This window comes from Myotis myotis, unplaced genomic scaffold, assembly GCF_014108235.1.
Source record: "Myotis myotis isolate mMyoMyo1 unplaced genomic scaffold, mMyoMyo1.p scaffold_m19_p_10, whole genome shotgun sequence".
NCBI classification, from domain to species: domain Eukaryota; kingdom Metazoa; phylum Chordata; class Mammalia; order Chiroptera; family Vespertilionidae; genus Myotis; species Myotis myotis.
Genome location: NW_023416314.1, coordinates 38456468 through 38475685, shown reverse-complemented (window position 1 = coordinate 38475685; position 19218 = coordinate 38456468). Strand labels below are relative to the sequence as shown.

General features: G+C 53.9%; 1 protein-coding gene across 1 annotated transcript; it reads left to right on the top strand.

Moving 5' to 3' along the window:
• The first annotated feature begins 16173 nt into the window (after nt 1-16173).
• TPBGL (trophoblast glycoprotein like) lies at nt 16174-19218 on the top strand. Its single transcript, XM_036324962.1, has one exon. It carries the CDS (start codon nt 16533-16535, stop codon nt 17688-17690), a length of 1158 nt encoding a protein of 385 aa, XP_036180855.1. The 5' UTR covers nt 16174-16532; the 3' UTR covers nt 17691-19218.

Sequence of the window (19218 nt, the reverse complement as noted above, 5' to 3'; positions counted from 1 at the left end):
GACCATATTGATGAACCTACAGGGTATTAAGCTAAGTGAAATAAGTCAGTCAGAGAAGACAAATAGCACATTATTTCACTTACATGTGGGATCTAAAGAACAAAATAAACAAACAAAACGGAAACAGACTCATAGACGCAGAGGACAAATTGATGGTGGGTGGGGGCACTGGGTGGAAAAGGTGAAGGAACTAAGAAGTACAGTTTGGCAGTTACAAAATAGAATGCAGCATAGAAAACGTAATCGATAATATTGTAATAAGTATGTATGCTGCTAGGTGGGTACTGAAAATATTGGAGGGAACACTTTGTAAAGTATAGGGTTGTCTAATCACTAAGCTGTATACCTGCAACTAACACAAAATAGTATTGAATATAAACTGTAACTGAAAAATAAAAAATTTTTTTAAGTCTCTGGATTGTGGGATTATGGGTGTGTTTTTCTTTCAACTTATATTCTTCCAATTTTCTATGGTCAGCAGACTCAAAGAAGTAAAATCAATTGTATTTTAAAACCAAGCATAAAAATGACATTAACAAAGAAGTGGTACTAACTGCTGTGTTTTGGTCCTTTTAAATTTCTGAAGTCATGTCCTCGAGTAGTTTGGAAGCCAAAGTGGTTCTGGGTTTTCTGGGGCAGCCTGGCAGCGCCTTGCCATGTTTGTGCTGCCACCAGAGCTGAACACTCTGAGCCAGGCGGGGAACAGCCCAGCGTGCCCGCCTCTGGTAACAATGTGTATGCTACCAGGCCCACTGAGAACACTGAGAGCACTGCTGGCATCCTCCTCTCTGCTGGGTTTATCTCTTTCCCAGGCTTCAAGTCCTACCTTCCCCTCTGAGAATGGGCAGGAATGCTCAGTCACGTGACCCTCTGAGGCGCCTTCTGCATCTCCTTGTCCCAGTCCCCTCTCCTCTCTGCACTGCTCCAGCACCAGGTGCCGTGGATAAACAGAGGGTGGAGGTTTGGTCCTGGCCTGGCCCCAGTCCGGTGGAGGAGCCAGGCTTCCAACCTCAGGGAGAGTCCTGACTATTCCCTGCCTTAGGAACGTCCCAATCAGATGGAGGAGGCAGTCTCTCTTTTTTTCAGGAGCTCTTCGTGTGATGGGGAGACAAGTGGGGGTGAGAGTGGGGGCTGGTTCGTACAAGAAGAAATCATCCTCAGCCAACCTTGACTCCTGAATCTTCTATGGTGCACACACACCCAGGACCCGCACACCTCTCCAGCCATCCCTCCAGGTGGGACAGTCACCAGCATGGCCTGCCCTGGCCTGCAGAGCCCTCTGCTCCCTCCCCTCCCTCCCCTCTCCAAGCACAAGGTTTCTGGTGCCCTGTGCATCCTCTGGCAAGTCACCACTGCGCCACCCCGCCACACCCAACCCATGCTCAGTTTCTTTCTGGACAAAGTGAGGCAGCCAGATAACCTGGAAGGTCCAGATTTTGTGCTTTTGTGTTTTGGGGGGGCTCCTTCCTGGCCCCTCCTCTTCTCTCTCCCCTCCCAGAATCTTCACCGAAGTGCTCCCTCTCCTCCTCCTTCCAGGTACACCCTCTTCTTGCCAAGCTCTCAGAATCTCCAGGCAGAGGTCCACTTTGGCTCCTGCAGTGGCCAAGCTGCTGCAGTAAAGGATGCAGTGGGGTGTAGTAGAGGTGGCTGGGGAGGGAGGAGGGCCCACGCCAAGGCCGAGGTCGAGAAGGCTGGGCAGGGCGTGCAGCCAGCCCTGGCAGCCCAAGCCAAAGCCACCTCAGCAGCTTCTGCTAAACTCTAGCAAGGCATCCACGCTTTGGGTGGCAGCTCCAGAGTTGAGAGCCCTGGCGGGGGAAGGGGGGGGGGGGGGCGGGCTGCTGCTAAGGTCAGCACAGCCTCCAGAAGTCTCTTCAGCGGCCACAGAGTCCCAGCCTGACCCTGGCCTCAGCAATCAGAGGACACATGCTGGATACAGGAATCCCCTCTACTCCCCCCTGAGCTGCAGATCCCCTGCTCACAGCCTCTGGGCAGGAAGCTCATTCCTTCGCCCACTCCACTGAGAGTCGCTTCTTGCACCAATTACCAAACTGCCGCCAATGCCTCCTCTGGGCCAGGACCTGTGCTGGGCTCTGGGGGTGCAGAGATGCAAGTGGTCCCTGCTCTCCGGGAGCTCGCCTTCTAAGGGGCGAGGCAGACACCGCCCACACACTGCGATAGGGAAGCTGTGGGAGCCCAGAGGCAGCGAGCCAGCCTTCGGGCAAGGTGGGAGGTCGGGACCTGCTTCCCACAGCAGACAATGGACCCACGGGCCCTGAATGAGCAGGCGGCTTCAATTACCACTTCAGTGCTGACAACTCCCAGCTCTGCACCTCTAGCTGTGACACAGCTCCTGAACTCCAGGCTTAAATATCCAACTGCCCATTCAGTGTCTCCACTTGGATATCTCGACATCACTAACTCACCAGGACCACGGCCAAGTTCACACTCCCTGCCCACCCTGCACCTGGTCTTCCCTCTCTCAGTGAATGATCGCATCTTCCATAAGCCGACACCCCAGCGCCGTCCCCCCTCGCCCAGTCTCCAGCCTGTCACCAGGCCCCAAGTGACAAACCCGACTTCTCCCCACCACCACCTCTTCCACCTGTGCCCCTCCCTCCAAGCGCCTCCTCATTTATCTTTTTGCACGCAGCCTCCTTCAATCATGCAGTGACAATGAGCTCTCCAAAATGCAAATAAAACTGTCACCTCTCTGCTTAAAAGCCTTCAGTGGCTTCTTCTTGCCTTGGGATAAAGGTTAAAATCTTGAACAAAGCCTGTAAGGCCCAGCATGGCCTGCCCAATTGTACTTGGTAGCATTCCTCCTTCATCTCTTGACCTCTTGTCTCTGACCTACCTGGCTTTGACCCCACCTCCGATACCTTCGTCCACGTTAAGCACACTGTCCCCCCAATGGCACAGGGACTTGGGCAGCCCCCTTTGCCTCTTCCAAATGACTCCCGGGACATCTGTTCTTTGCATGTTCACTGCCCCTGAACACGTCTCTGGCCCTTCTCACTAACAGGAACAGCTGCTGGATTCAGCCAGTGGTTAGAAAGGAATTGGCATGCTTAGAGCCTGTGGTTCCGGAACCTCCCAGCATTCCCAGAGCATGTCCCCGATTCCGGCTCCCAGATGCCTTCCAGAACTCCCACACCCCTCCCACTCTCTTCTTCCATTTCTGGTTTGGGGGCTTGGACGGGGAGTTGGCCAGCCTCCCCATCTCTTCACCCAAGACCCTTCCTGGGCCTTACAGAGGAGCCCCGAAATGAAGTGCTCAGGCTGGTACAGTACACCTGGACCCTCATCCCACCTTTTCCCTGGGCTCCCAGGCAAGCCGGCCATCCTCAGTGCAATCCTCTGGGACTTCCTGGAGGAGGCCTCGTTTTCCGTGGGCTCCCACGGCGCTCAGTACGCCCAGCACCGTCGGACTCCGTTGTTGTGTCAGTTTCTCTCCCAGACCAGGGCTCAGCTTGCTCACAGGCTGTTTTCATCTTTGCACCCTCGAGGGTGGTCCCAAAGGAGAGGATTAGAAAAGCCTCGGCATCAGAATTTGGGACTAACCTCACATGCAAATGTATGTTTGTCTTCTTTTCACATAAACTACTGTCCAGCTCTGTCTCCTTCCTCCTGAACTTCTGGTGAGAAGGTGCGCCTATGTGTCTGCCCAATGTGTTTGGATCTCAGTACACCTCTTACTAGCTGTGACCTAGAGCAAACGCTGAGCTTCTTGGGGCCTCAGTATTGTCTATAAAATGAGACCAACGTCCTATTCTAAGCATTTTCATAACTAAATGAGCTATCTTATGCAAAGGGTATGGCATACAGTCTGTACTCAATAATTCCTTCTCCTCTCCTTCACCCCAACCTTTGATCTCTGATAAGAAATTGACATTCACCTCCATGAACTTGAACCTAGAGGTCAGGTCAATCCACATCACTTTGAAACCCAGTTCCGCCATCTGACACAGTCACTCTCCTGCCTACAGATTTTAATACATGGCCAAGTACTTCAAAAATACATCAGACTGAGCAAGTCAGCACAGAGGACCAAGCCCCAAGCAGGGCTCTGGTCTGCCCTCCAGGATACTATTGATCCACTAATCAATTCTCTTCCTCTGGTCATCCAGGCAGCCAGGGGCTCCCCTAGAGTATCACTATTGGATCCCACCCCGGTCTCACCATAAAAATACTTTGGGAGATGTTCCAAATGTCTCTTCAAAGTCAAGATTCTCCGGACTCTGATAGATACCTGATCTATTACTCGGTTCTCCCAAAGGAGGAGAGAGGGGAGGCTAGTCTGGCTTCCTTCAAGTAAACCTATGCTGGGTCCTGGGCCCACTATGCTTTCTTCTTCATTTTGTTTAGGGGACATAAATCAATCTTTTTTTCTGCTGTCTTTGTTAGTGCTGTTAAATCGGCACATTTTTTTTTTCAGTCGTCCGTAAAATAATCTCACTTAGAAATTATCCAATTAACCCAGGCTACCTGCCTACACCAGTTGGCTGCTGGTTGAAAACAGTTTAAAACATGTAAGCGAGAACCTCCCTCTCCCATAGAAAATTTGCTTTCTGAAGGAAGGAAGGTTCTCTATAGGAAGGTAAATTTCCGTCCTGCTTTCCTGGTTCACCATAAATGGGGAATGGCGCGGCTCAAATAATTGCTGTCTTCCTGTAATCTTGGGTCAAACCTTCGGTTGTTAAAAATATAACAACATGTGTCTTAATAAAAGCTTAGCTGCATATTTTAAGACTGAGAAAATGAGCTTGGCTGACTATGATTTTCAAAGTTTTGTAAGATTACTGAGAACACGAAAAGCCAGTGCAGGAGGGAGCACAATGAAAGCCGGCAGGAATAATTTGTAATTAGAAAACCCCACGCAATTCTTCAGCCAAGGATAATGGTGATCCATCTTAAAAACTCATGTGGCCCATGCTGGGCACTGATGAGCCTAATCAGACACACTCCACTGGCGTTTTTCACAACGCCGAGGGGCCCCTAATTGCTGGTGGGTGCAGACAGGCAAGTTTCTTGCTGTTCCTCTCAGGAGATCACGATGATTAAGAGCAGGCCTGGAGCCAGCCAGCCAGGGTTGGCATCCCGGCCGTCCTCCTACTCACTCTAGGACCTTATGCAAGTTACTCAGCCTCTCCCTTCCTCAGTTTCCTTATCTTTACAGTCAGGACTGAGAATCGCTACCTCTCAGGGTGAAGACGGAACTGGCTGCTATGGGAAGTCTGCCGGACTCAAAATGTGTCTCTACTACCGCCCCCCGCCACCCCCCCCCCCCGGTTGCTACTGGGGTGCTCATGGGCAAGGCTAAAGAGGGGTCCCCTTCCCCCTCCCCATCCTGCTCTCTCTTTTGTTAGGGACACTTGGCCCTTGCCAGAAGTTCCAGGAGGGGCACCGCGCCCTGCCCTCAGGCTGGTGTACTTAATTCTCTCCTCCTCAGGACCCCCGACCCCACCCGGACCACATCTGGCCCTGGCCCAGCTGGGCTGCTGGTGACCTGCTCAGACTAAGCGAGGTGGCTCGGCTCCAGCAAGGGCTAAAAGTTCTTCATTCTGTTTTCTCTACAGCTTAACCATCTGGGCAGGGGTGGGGGAAGAAGGAGTGGCAATGAGGGAAGAAGAAATGCACCGTTCCCACACTCCTTCCTCCCCCGCCTCCCCCACGGCCGGGCACAGGATGCACTCATTCCAGATTGTCCTCGGCCCCAGGAAAGCTCCCCCCAGGCCCCCTGCGGAGTGTCTCATCATGTCCTTCCCTGGTTCAGCCTGTCCTGCCCATTGAGTTCAACAGCTTCTCGCCACGGGCCTGTCCCTTCCCCAGGGCGGGGCACTGGGGGCACAGAGATGACTCAGGCCAGGGCTCTGTCCTCCAAGCACTCGTTTTACAGCAACAAGAGCACAGGCTGCAGAGACACAGCCTGAGATGGACTCTCCACTCGGCCCCTTTTAAGCTGTGTGATCTTGGGTCAACCACTTAACCTGAGTGTCCACTTCTTTATTTTAAATGGGGGCCAAAGTACCTCCATTCCACGGCTCTGAGAATTAAATAAAGTTCGCAACTTAGTGCACTGCATACAGTGGATGATCCATCCAGTCTGCCTGCCTTTCCTCCCTCCTCATCCTTTCCTCTCTCCCTCTTTCCCCGGGGCCAGCTGCCTCTTCCAGAGGAGACGGTCACAGTGGGGACTATGGGTGGAGGCAGAGCCCCCTCCCAGCAGGGAGACCTGGGAGGCAGGGTCAGTTGGGCCTGCGTGGGGCCAAGCCCCTTGCTGGGTGGTGTAGGGGTGCAGACCAGCACGGCCTGCCTGCCTGCCAGGTGCTTCCTCTCAGAAGTAGACTCAGTCCGCTGACCTCCTTTCCTCCCTCCCAATGGCTAATTAGTGCTGATTGTGGGCATCTTTTTAGCCTTTCCTTTTCTGAACTCCCAAATGGCTTCTTTTTTCCTTCCCCAGGGCAGGGCTGAAGACACACTGGCAGGGCCAAATCGAAGCCCCCGCCTTAGCCAGACCCAACACTAAGGAGGGGGTGAGAACTGTTTACCTTGGGTGTGCCCTGGGGGCTGCTGAGGCACAGAGATTGGGGTGGCCCCAACAGAAAACTGCTTCTTGACTGACCAGGCTGCTGTCCATCCATCTGTCCTGAGGTTCCTGTCCTAAGTCCAGGGATATGTGGAACAGCCAATATTCTGGTCAGCCTTCAAGGTCTTCCTGCCCACCCAAGCCTTCCAGAGTGTGTGGGCTTAGAGATCGGCAGGGATATCATGCCTTCATTGGGGTAGCACCCAAACATCTCCAATCTCTAAGAGACTGAAGCCACAGCCAAATAAAGCTGCACCAGCCAGGCAGAGAGGAGGGCCACTCTGGCTGCAGCCAGGCATGGCTGCCACGTACAAAGAAGCACAGATCAATGGGAAGGGCAGGCAGGTCAGGAAGATGTCGTTCAGGAGCTCTGAGCAGGAGCTGAGACAGAGACAAGGGCATGAGGACAGAGGAGGCGTCAGGAAGTCTTCCTGGAAAAGGAGTGTCACTAGAAAAGTCAGGCCTGGCCGCCGTGGCTCAGTGGTTGAGTGTCACAGTTCAATTCCTGGTCAGGCCCCATACCTGGGTTGTGGGCTCGATCCCCAGTATGGGCTGTGCAGGAAGCAGCTGATCAATGATTCTCTCTCATCGTTGATGTTTCTAACCCTTCCTTCCTCTCTGAAATCAATAAAAATATGTTTTGAAAAAAAATAAAAAGGGAAGTCAGGAAATCTGGTGTCAAAAATTCGGGAAGTGAACTGGAGGTGGGCTCACCAACCATGTTGAGCGCCAGTGCCTGCGCTGTGGTTACTTCTGCATTCTAGTGGGTGCTGGGGGAGTGGTGCTGGAACTCCTCAGGCCAAGGTGTCCTCCAGGCCCCACTCCAGCAGGCAGGAGGCTGCCACATGTTCTCATCACGCCTTCTCACCTGGAGCCAGAGCCTGCTGGCTCCTCTGCTAATGGCTTCCAGGTGTGTCCTTGGGCCCATGGGGGAGACATCCTGAAGGGCACACCCCTTCCTACTTAAGTCCCACCCCTGGTCACCTTCAGCCACAAAACCTGGGCTGGCCCGATGCCTCTTTGTGAGATTGAGCGTGTCTGTGCCTGAGGGTCTCCATAACTGTGGGCCTAATTTCTTTCTGGGTAACTCTTTCTGCACGTGTGTCCTTGTAACCATGTGTCTCTATTTCTGAGGCTATGGGTCCATGTGTTTCTCTGTGTATTTCACAGCAAAGCTTTCCTTGACTGTAACAACAAATTCCATCAGTGTTTATTGCCCAATAAAAGGAAGTTCAATATCACCCTTCCTGCTCCACCTCCCTAAGGCCCTAAGTTTTTATTCCATAGTTATTTCCAGCCTAAATAGAGAGAACCTGATTTATGCTCTGCTGGGGGTGACTTGGATTCAAGATGATGAGAGGCTCATGGCTGGTGAACTGCAAAAGAGCAGCGGTGCCACAAATCACAGCCCTGCGGCTTGGAGCAGGCCTCCGGCTCCAGACACCTGTTGTCACTGGGTCCATCTGCTGGAATTCTCCCGGTCCAGGATGATACCTGAATAAGTCTGTGCTCCTGGACCAGAGTTTATTCTGACGACCAGTTTTATCATCACCACCATCACCATTACCATTATCACCCCCCTCTACCAACATCACCACCACTGCCATTCCCATCACTGTCACTATCAACACCACAACTAATATACCACAGTAACTGTCACCATCAACACCACTGTTCCAATACTAATGTCAGAGATTCCTAATTACTTCTCAATAGCTATTTCTCCTTCTTCCTCAGTAATAATGACCACAACTTTTTGCTGGGTGCACTGACTCCCAGTTAACAGACTATATTCCCAGGCCCTCCGAAACTAGTTACATGTGGCCATGTAAGTGAAAGTGTTGGATGAAATTATGGGAAGCACCCAGAGAGGGAAGGGGCAGCCTTATGTATCCTTTGCCTCCATCTGCTACCTGATGTGATGGCTGCTGCTCTGGCAGCCATTTTTCACCACAAGAATGAGGACTGGACACTAGCAAAGGCAGAATGGTTTCTCATGACTGTGGAGAAACCATTCAGACTCTGGCCTGCTACATCTGGACTTCTTCATGAGAAAAAAATGAACTACTATTTCTATATCATTTAAGAGATTGTTGTTTGGGGTATTCTGATGCAGACAGCTGAACCTAAATTTGATTAGTATACAACACCACATATTAGTTTGCTTTTAAATAGTCCAGGCCAATGATCTAGAGACGGGGGAGGTGAAGATGGCATATACGGGAGGGGGGGAGAGAGAGAAAGGGAGGAAGGGATAGGAAGAGAGGGAGAGAGGGAGAGATGAAGGGAGGAAGGGAGGGAGGGAGAAAAATAGATTGGATTCTAGGACATTGGAATGCAGCTATTCTGAGGGAGATGGTGGCCAGGAGGATAAAGACTTTCAGCACCATGGATAGGTCACAGAGCTCAGTAGCGAGGGGACAGGGCAGGAAAAAGTGAGAGGTGTTTTTTTTGTGGTGGTGGTGGTTGTTTTCCTCAAGATATTTTCATTAACCCCCACTCGGTAGCAGGCGCTGTGCCAGGGACTGGGATAAATACCAAGACAAATTTCCACCAGGTCTACATTTACGTCCCAAGAGCAGAGCAAGCAGATCAACACAGGAAAGCTTCCTAAAGCAGACAGGATCAAGAAACCAGCTGGCAGGTGGAACAAGAAGCCTGCGTGATAGAATAAACAGAACTCTGAAAAATAAGGGACCCTGTGGGTGGCGGGAGGGCTCCAGGTTAGAAGGGGATGAGTGAGCCCATTGGTCTGTGAATTAAAGGAGAGTAGCACCAGTGGGAGTTAAAGAAATGAGTTCTCAGGCCCCTTCTATTCCTCAGACACTATATCAAAATTGTCAGTTTCTGGCCCTGGCTGGTGTGGCTCAATTGGTTGGGAGTCATCCCATGCATGGAAGGGTTGTCAGTTCCGTTCCCAGGGGGAGCACATGCTTGGGTTGGAGGCTCAATCCCCAGTAGCAGGGCTGGGGGCATGCAGAAAGCAGCCGATGTTACTCTCTCACATCAATGTTTCTCTCTCTCCCTCTCTTTTCTTCTCTAAAAAAACAATAAAAATATTTTCTTTTAAATTTCAGTTTCTGATGCCAGGAATCCATGATACTGTGATTGTACGGAATCTATGACTAAGATTCCACAATTCTAATGCTATGGCTCTGACTCTGTTATCCACTACTGCTGTGTAACAACTTCCTCCCTCCTCCCAGAACTTAATGGCTTTGAACAGCAACCATTTTATTTGTTCACAATTCTGAGTCAGCACTTTCGGCTTGTGTCAGCCTGGTAGTTCTTGTCTTATCTGGAGACACTCAGACAGCTGGAGTCAGCTGGAAGATCATCTGGGAGCTGGTGGGTCTGCAGGGCTGTAGCTGGGATGGCTCGTTTCTGGTCTCTTCCTCTGAGAGGCCTGCTTGGGTTTCTACACATAGAGATCTCAGGGGAGCAAGTAGAGGGGAGTCCCATTTCACAAGCAGTTTTTAGCCCTTTGGTTGCATCACACTGGCTGATGTCTCAATGGCCACAGGAATTCATATGGCCAAACCAAAGTCAGTGTGGAAAGGGACAGGATGAGAATATGGACACAGGCAGGACTCACTGGGGAACATTCGTATAACAACCTACTGCAGGCTCTAAGTATTCATTCACCACCATTCATATTACCAGCACCATAAGAGTCTTATGTTCTGATTCAAACAGACCATGGCTCTACGGCTCTCCCAGTCTGTGGTTCTTAGAATTCAATGTTGGGATTCCAAGATTCTATTATTCTAGAAATAGAAGGCTCGGTACAGCTGAGGAGGATCAGGAGGACCCAAGAGGATGCAAGGGAAGTCAAGCACACTGAGGTCACTCCCAGAGCTAAGCAAGAGCCCAGCTGCCTCTCCCATTTCTGTCCCTTAGCCCCCAACTTCCTGCCTGGAGAAGAGCAGTGGCATGAGCACCAAGTTGGAAATCAGAAAATGTACATCTTTAATCTGGCGTGACCCCAAGGGTTGCTCTTCACCTCCCAGTGTTCTCATATAACAATCTAACCAACAGAGATATCAATCTAGCCAACAGAAATATCAATCCTGTCTTCCGAGTAACACAGAACAGTGGTGAAGTCAGGGGGACTGGGCCCACCAACTTCCATTATCAGGATCCTGACCCTGGTGCAGTTTAAGAAGAGGGTTTTGCTCCCACCTTCTCAAACTGCCTCTACAGCTTCTGAGACCCTGAGTTTTAAGAAAATTAAGATTTAAATAGGTTGTTGCCCTTGGTCTGTCCTGACCTCTACCTGCAAAAGAAAGGAAGGAGGGGAGGGGAAGGCAGGAGAAGAAAGAAAGAGTCCAACTCTGCTCCTTCCCCTTCCCCCACCCACTCCTGCTCCAGTTGAATCTATACTGGAATCCTGGAGCCAGCCCCTGCCTGGCCTTGAGCCTCAGTCTTCCCTGCCCTTTAGTTTCCCCAAGAAGAGGAGTGTGGAGGCAGAGTAGCTCTATGAGAAATCTAGACAAGAGCAGCGATTCATGAAATTTTACAGCCAGAGGGACATAGTGGTAACCCGGAAACACCAGTGAGGAAACGGAAGTCCAGAAAGAGACAGGGACCTGCTCACGGTCGCACAGCCAGCCAGCCTGCAGTAGACCAAGAACAAAAGCCCGATGGAGTCACCTCCCTCTTCTAAACTTCCGTTTCCAATTCTAAACCAGGAATAACCAATCCAGTCTGGGGTGCCACTTAGAAACTGGGGGTTTCTATCTATGCAGTAAAACACTGTGAAAAGGTAGTAAGGAATACGGTTTTTTCCCCATGGCCTAGAGTCCGGGGGTGGTGGTAGGGGTGGGTTGACGTGGAGGCGGGAGCACTTATGACTTTCAGAGGACTCACCCGCTCATTTACTCTAGCCTTCCCCCAGAGGCCCAGGCCACAGAGCGGAGGAGGGTATAAAATATCAGAGAGTTATTTAATAGCCAGTTGTCTGCCCCTCACGAGCAGTGTGGCCTCTGCTGACTCAGTGGAGAAAATGAACCTTGGGCCTACGGATTTTCCCGTGTCTCACAGCTGTGGGGGAAAGGAGTGAGAAATGGGAACGGCAGAGCCTATGGTGGAGTTTTCCCCTCCCGCCAGTGCAGAGGCTACACAAGAGGAGAGAACCTGGGGCCTCCCCAGCTGTGACCTAATGACTGAGCTCCATCATGTCACAGCCCTGCCAGCTGCTCCTCCACTTGCCTCAGTGGAAGTGGGTGCAGAGGGAAAGGGAGGCCACCAGGATAAAGGGGCCTGACAAGCTGCTACAGCATCAGACTTAAGAGAACCCCCCAGACCATCCTACCACCATTCTAGTTGGGGTGGAAACTTCAAGGCCACACACTGAGAAAGTGGGGGTACTCGGGAAAATCATGGTGTTACTTTCTCCTCCATGATTCTCATCCCTAAAAAGGCCAAAGGGCACAGGACTCAAAAGCCTTCTGGGCCTATCACACACACACACACACACACACACACACACACACACACACACACACACACACCCCTTCTCTGCAGATAAGGAAACTTCGATCCCAGGAGGTAGACTTGCCACAGACCCTCTAATGGACAAAATAGAGCGGGAGGTGATGGGAAAGGGCTACCTGCTGGGCAACCTCAGGGAAGTTGCCAAACCTCTCTAGGCTTCCTACCAAGTAAGTGGAGTTTACAGAGGGCAGGGCCTTTGTGGGGTGAATAGGACCCCAGTGGAGGAGCTAGAATAGGGGAGGGCGATTCAGAGAGGGGTTCTGGGGCCTGGTGGGATGATAAATTCAAGAACTGGGATCTAGACTGGCCGACATGGGGGATTTTCAACCCCGCACAGGGCAGACTGTAACTCTGCTTGGGTGGGTCCAGAGCTCTTTGTCCACTGGCTCCCCTGGGATCTGGCCCAGTCACACTCCCCAGAGAAAGCCTAGGATGGGGAGAGCTGCAGCAAAGGAGAGGAGCAGGAAACCTGAGCTCCTGTCAGACTCCCGTCCAGTCAGCTGTGCAACCTTGGGGAAAAGCACTTAACCTTTCTGGACTGGTGTCTCCTGGTATGAAGGGTAGATGGGGGATCCTCACCTCGCCTGCCTCACAGAATGATCAAGCCAGAGATTTTTAAATCTTTATTTCATTCAATAATATTCTCTAGTGCCTTCTCCATGCTGATCTCCAAGCTATGTGCTGACAATACAGGGAATCGAACCAGTCCTGAGCCCCAGTTGCTGACAATTAGGGAGTTCAGGGGAGCTCTAGCCCTCTGACAATTAAGTGAAATTCAAAGGAGAGAAGGAAGCCATGAAGGCTTCCTGGAGGGGGCAGAATTCAAGTTGAGCCCTGCGGTGCAGGGGACTGGACTGGAGAAACAGAGTGAAGGGGAGAGAGCACTCCAGGTGGGGCAAACAGTCTGGGCAAAGATACTTCCCAGACTGGAATAAACACACGGCCCCCAATGCAATTGGACACATTTATTCAATGCCTACTAGATGCTGGACACTATTGTGAGCCCGCAGATGGACAGGGCTCTTCCTCCAGAGAACAGATGTGGCTCCCAGTGGCTCACAGACTTGGCTCCAGGGGGAACCATGACAGAGAAGGGGACACATGCACAGAGGAGGGGGGCGGGGCAGATAGAGGCAACTCACTCCTTTTATCATCTACCATGAATTTGCTGTGTTGGGAAGGGAGAAAAATGGAACAAGGCCAATGACATGGGAGCTAATCAGTCTCAGAAAGGGGCAATGCCGCGTCTGGAGCCATATGGTGAGAGCCTGGCAGGGTGGCTGCTAGGCCCCCACACCCTAGGTCAGGGGTCCTCAAACTTTTTAAACAGGGGGCCAGTTCACTGTCCCTCAGACCGTTGGAGGGCTGGACTATAGTTTAAAAAAATACTATGAACAAATTCCTATGCACACTGCACATATCTTATTTTGAAGTAAAAAAACAAAACGGGAACAAATACAATATTTGTATTTGCATGTGGCCCACGGGCCGTAGTTTGAGGACCCCTGCCCTAGGTGATATGAATTTTGTTTCAAAGCACTTTCCATTCACTGTATCACAATAACTTTGAGAAGACTAGAAAGGCTAGGAATTCAGAAGCCCACCTACTTTCCAGAAGTAGAAGCTGACAGCCGAGAGGTAGAGAGAGTTCCAAGGTCACCCCAGACCCAGCCCAGCATCTGTTCCCGGCCTCAGCTCCCTGGGGTCAGGATGAGATTTCCCGGTGGCACTGGACCCTCTCAGATGCAGCCAGTACCTTGGACAAAGCCCTGGGCAAGCACCTGGGGCCAGGTTTCCAGGCAAAGCCCTGACAACCACTGGTCTTGGGGCAAGTCCCTGGCCCTCTGACTCAGTTTCCCCATTTATAAAACACAACCATTGCCTTGTGCTCTGGTACCTAATGGTTCTTGGTTCTCTTTGGGTCTCCTTTCCCCAGTTGAGGTGTTTAGCACCCCCCAATCAAGGCTGCCTACTGCCCTGTGGCCATTTCATGGGGGTGGGGGGAAACATCAGCCAACCAGGAACCAATCACTGTGGGGATCTGGGGAAGGGGCTCTTACCTTGGCAGCTGCTTAGAGGCTGGAAGCAAAAGGGGCTGTAAGCAGCAGGATGGGCAAAAGGCTTTTTCATTCATTCATTCATTCATTCATTCATTTATTCAGTCATCTACGAACATTTACTGTACACTACAGTCTTGTGCTAGTCCTTGTAGTAGAAACACAATAGTGAAGAAAAGCCAGTGCCTCTCTCTAAGGGAGATGACAGTGTTGGAGCTTGGAGCTGACATGAGCCAGGACTGGGCAGAGTACAAGAGCTCAGGGTCCCGCCCCAATGGCAGCTATCTGAGCACTTGTGCTTATATAAGAAAAGACACCACAGCTGGTTACCTCCACAGACCAAGGGCATGGTGGAGGGCGGGACTGGGCTGAGAGTGTGTTGGCCAATGTCTGGATGCACATGCTTGCAAGCATGGGTCTGTAAGCTTGCCCCTCCCAAAACACACCCAGCAACCCGCAAGGGCCCAGAAGTATAAATGTTTAAGTATGAATGTGCTTTTGCATACATGGACATATACCAGGATGCACTCAAGTCTATGTTCATATGTGCACATGTATGAATGAGCCCTCATGTACTTGCAGGAGGCACATCTGAGCCAGCCTGGAACCCTGCACAAGTTTATACAAACCTTCTTATACATGTGTATGCACACGCAAGTGAGCATGAGTCTGTGTACTCACATGGGGACAACCTCACATGTACATATGTACAGACATGTCTAATCATGCATGTGCAAGTTACTGTTCTCATGTGCCAGTACCTGGGAGAGGGAAGCGGGAGGGAAGAGCCAGCTCCCCCACTCCCCTCAGCATCAACAGCCCTGAACCTTAACAGCGGTCCTTGCCGGAGACTCAAGCCACCGCAGGGTCTGCCTCTTTTCCTTGAGTGGTATTGATCTGTTAAATATAACCTCAGGGAAGGAGTCAACCCAACAACCGTCCCTAATTCAGGAGAAAGAGAAGGCCTGATTCTTAGGTGGGGGAAGCCTCTATCCCAACCAGCTCTGCTGATACCAGAATGGCCTGCAGGATCAAGTGTCAGCCTCTCCAGCCTGAATAATTCATGCCAAGGCCAGGAGTGCTCCCTTCTCAGAAGCCTGTTTCTTTAAATCAGGTCTGGAGCGTCCCAGCTCTACCAAAAAATAAAATTAAAAAATTCCCAGAGCAAAACAAACCCATCAGCAGCTCAACCCTGGCCCCCTCTGAACCCCTCCCCCTCCCCCACTCCATGCTGCAAAATCTGCTCCTGTTCTCCCAACCGCTGGAGCCTCAAACCTCCCACACATTCATCATTCACAGAAGGTGTATCCTGGAGGCAGTTCACAGTGTCCAACAACCCCAGGGTCCTGATGCCCAGTGGAACAGTTTAGTGGGTGCCTGCCTGGATGCTCAAGTGGGGAGGGGGGGACAGCAAAGAGCTGAATCACCACACCCACTGACCCCAAGGCCCAGGACAGTGCTTTGCTGAGGAGTCCAGCCTGGCGGAGGAAACCAGATGAAAGAACTCCAGGCACAGCAGCCAGTGAGTTGGGGGCCGGGGAGGAGCTAAGGGGGTGTCGCTGACTTTCAGAGGTGGGGTGTGATGGGGTCCAGAAAACGCTAGTCCCAGGGACTTTCAGTGGTGGTGACCCAGCCAGGCCTAATGTAACCGGGGTCCAGGCGAAGGGAGCCCGAGGCTGGGATTTTCCAGTCTTTGGGGGCACAGCCTTCTCCTAGATTAGGAAGAGCAACTTTCTCAGCCCATCCTCATCCCTTCCCGCGCTGGGAGGGAGGATGCTGACGTCCTGCCACCAAATGCTCGCTCCCCCGGTCTGACCCACCAGCCTGCTCTCCCAGATCCAGCCCCGCCCCGCACGTGCTGGAGAGGGAAGAGGAAGGATCCAGCTTAAACATGGGAAGTGAGGTAGACGAGGAGGCTGCAAGTGAGAACCTGGGAGAGCCAAACTTCTCAGCAGATCCGGAACCCGAGAGGGTGGCCGAGAAAGCACAGCAGTCAAAAGCCCAGATTCTCGGGAGGGAGCCTCCCACCCCGCCTCTCTGCGAGCAGGGCGCGGAGACTCCGCTGGGGGCGGAGGAGGAGGACGGGAGGCGGGGAGGGGGGAGGCAAACCCTGCCCACTCGGCTCCGAGCCGGAACGGCCGCGGAAGCCGGAGGCCAGCGCGCAGGGCGAGTAGGGCACCGGGGGCGGGGGGCTCCGCTCCCCGCCTGACCCCTCTCGCCCCAGCCCGGAAAGTGAAGGTTCCTGGGATTTTAGAGCCAACGGACGGAACCACCGCGACTGCCAGCCTCTCCAGGTCAAGGACTTGCCCCGCCCGCCCCCTACCCGCCCCCAAAGCGCTCAGAACTCACTGGTGAGCGCGGTGGCCCAGGCGCTGGATGCGGGGGCCGCCGCGATGGCCCCGCGCTCGGGACAGCCGGAGCCAAGGGGGCCGCTGCTACCCGGGCTGCTGCTCGTGGCGGCGGCGCTAAGCCAGCCCGCCGCGCCCTGTCCCTTCCAGTGCTACTGCTTCGGCAGCCCCCAGCTGCTGTTGCGCTGCGCGTCGGGCGCAGAGCTCCGGCAGCCACCCCGGGACGTGCCGCCCGACGCGCGCAACCTCACCATCGTGGGCGCCAACCTGACGGTGCTGCGCGCGGCCGCCTTCGCCGGCGAGGACGCGGATGGGGAGGAGGGGGCGGCGGGCGGCGTGCGCCTACCGTTCCTGACCGCGCTGCGCCTCACGCACAACAACATCGAGGTGGTGGAGGACGGCGCCTTCGACGGGCTGCCCAGTCTGGCGGCGCTCGACCTGAGCCACAACCCGCTGCGCGCCCTGGGCGCCGGCGCTTTCCGCGGGCTGCGGGCGCTGAGCTCGCTGCAGCTCAACCACGCGCTGGTGCGGGGCGGCCCCGCGCTGCTGGCCGCGCTCAACGCCGCGCTCGCCCCGCTGGACGAGCTGCGCCTCCTGGGCCTGGCGGGCAACGCGCTGAGCCGCCTGCCGCCCGCCGCGCTGCTCCGGCCGCGCCTCGAGCAGCTGGACGCGCGCCTCAATGCGCTGGCCGGCCTGGGCCCCGACGACCTGCGCGCTCTGGAGCGCGATGGCGGCCTGCCCGCGCCGCGCTTGCTGCTGGCCGACAACCCGCTGCGCTGCGGCTGCGCCGCGCGCCCCCTGCTGGCCTGGCTGCGTAACGCCACGGAGCGCGTCCCCGACGCGCGGCGCCTGCGGTGCGCCTCCCCGAGGCAGCTGCAAGACCGGCCTTTCCTGGACCTGGACGAGGCGCGGTTGCGCTGCGCTGACCGCGACGCCGAAGATATAGAGCTCGCCGGCCCGGAGCTGGAAGCCTCCTATGTCTTCTTCGGGCTGGTGCTGGCGCTCATCGGCCTCATCTTTTTAATGGTGCTCTACCTGAACCGCCGAGGCATCCAGCGCTGGATGCGCAACTTGCGCGAGGCCTGCCGGGACCAGATGGAGGGCTACCACTACCGCTACGAACAGGACGCTGACCCGCGCCGCGTACCCGCCCCAGCCGCCCCCGCCGGCTCCCGAGCCACTTCCCCGAGCTCGGGACTCTGAGCTTCACTTGTTGGGGGTGCCCCTGCCAACTGATGACTTTACTGGGGCCACCTGGCCTGAAGGAGTGGGTATGAGACACTTGCGAGCTTGAGGCTTTTGAGACCTGTCCCTGACCTGCCTGAAACCTTTGGATTCTGGCATCACCACCTCCTTCCCTCCCACACCCATGGAAACCCCAAGCTATACCCCTCTTCCCAGCCTCTGAGAGCTCTTACCATCAAAGACCCAGAGATGCCCTTCTGATTCCAGAAGCCCTACCCACTCATCCCAGGCTCCAGACCCATCAACCTCCCTTCCCCTTTTAAGACTCACCACGACACCTTCTCCTAAAATCCCAAAGCCCTGAGATTGCTTCCACCACCCTCGTCTTTGAGCCCTGACCTTTCAGTGGGAAACATAACCCTAGACTTCAAGGACCCCTATCTCCAGTTTGGAGCCCTCAGTTCCCTTCCCAGAGCTGGGGCCCTCACACCCCATTCTGGTCTCAGAAGCAGAGCACTCCCACGGAAAGGCTTTGGTGGACTTGGAGCCTTTTTTCTCATACCAGAGCTCTGAGCCCTCTGTCCTGCATAGAGACCCACACTTCCGGGCTCTAAGGGTGGGGCACCCTCTCCCAATCAGAGGCTGTATTTCATACCACCCACCACCTCAGCTCTGGCTCAGGCCCCCATTCCTTGGGGCTTGGGGCTCAGCTCCGTTGGTCTCTCCCATCCCAGGGAGGGGCAACACCCTCTTACAGCCTTAGTGTGGAGCTGATCTCTAGCCTTTCCCACCGGAGCTCTGATCCCCCAGTATTCAGTGCTTGGCCCAATCTCAAACTCTCAGCTCTTTACCCTGATCTGAGTTTCATCCCCCTGCCCAAGTCTTAGGCTCTCAATTCCCCACACACACACCCATAGCTTGCACTCAGTACCAACTCCTGCCACTCACTAGGCCAGTGTCCAGTGAGGAATCCATCCCTGGCATGTGCCCACTGGACACACCCTAAAATGACCTCTCCAGCACTGCAAGACAGGAGCAGGTGCCCCAACCATGCTAGCGGCTCCCCACGGGGAAAGTGGGCTGTGAAGTCAGGCCTCAGAACCAGGGTCACCCACCCGCCGTGGCCTCAGAGAGGGGGTCAGGACAGGGGCTCTGAAGGGCTGGGAGCTGCTGCCCATATGCTCTTTCCCATCCATCTGGCTCTTCTCCACGAAGGATTCCTTGCTGCCACCCAACATCCCCCACCCCTTCTGGAAGAGGAAGGGAGGTCTCACCTCCCGTCTCAGGCACAAGCCCTCTGTTCAGGGTCAGAGCCTCGCGCCCTGCCTTCTGCATGATCCCAAAGCACAATCGGTGAGTGGGGAGGGGGCTGCCTCTCCCTGATTCCCACCCCCTTGGTCAGGCAGAACGGCCAGCCTGTGCTGCTGCCACACACAGGAAGTCGCGCTCCTTCGGCATACCGGCTTGAGGCCTGCCTTCCCACCCCTACCCGAGAAATCTGGAAATCCCTTGGGCCGTTTTCTATAAAGTCTGCAATAACCTCTGA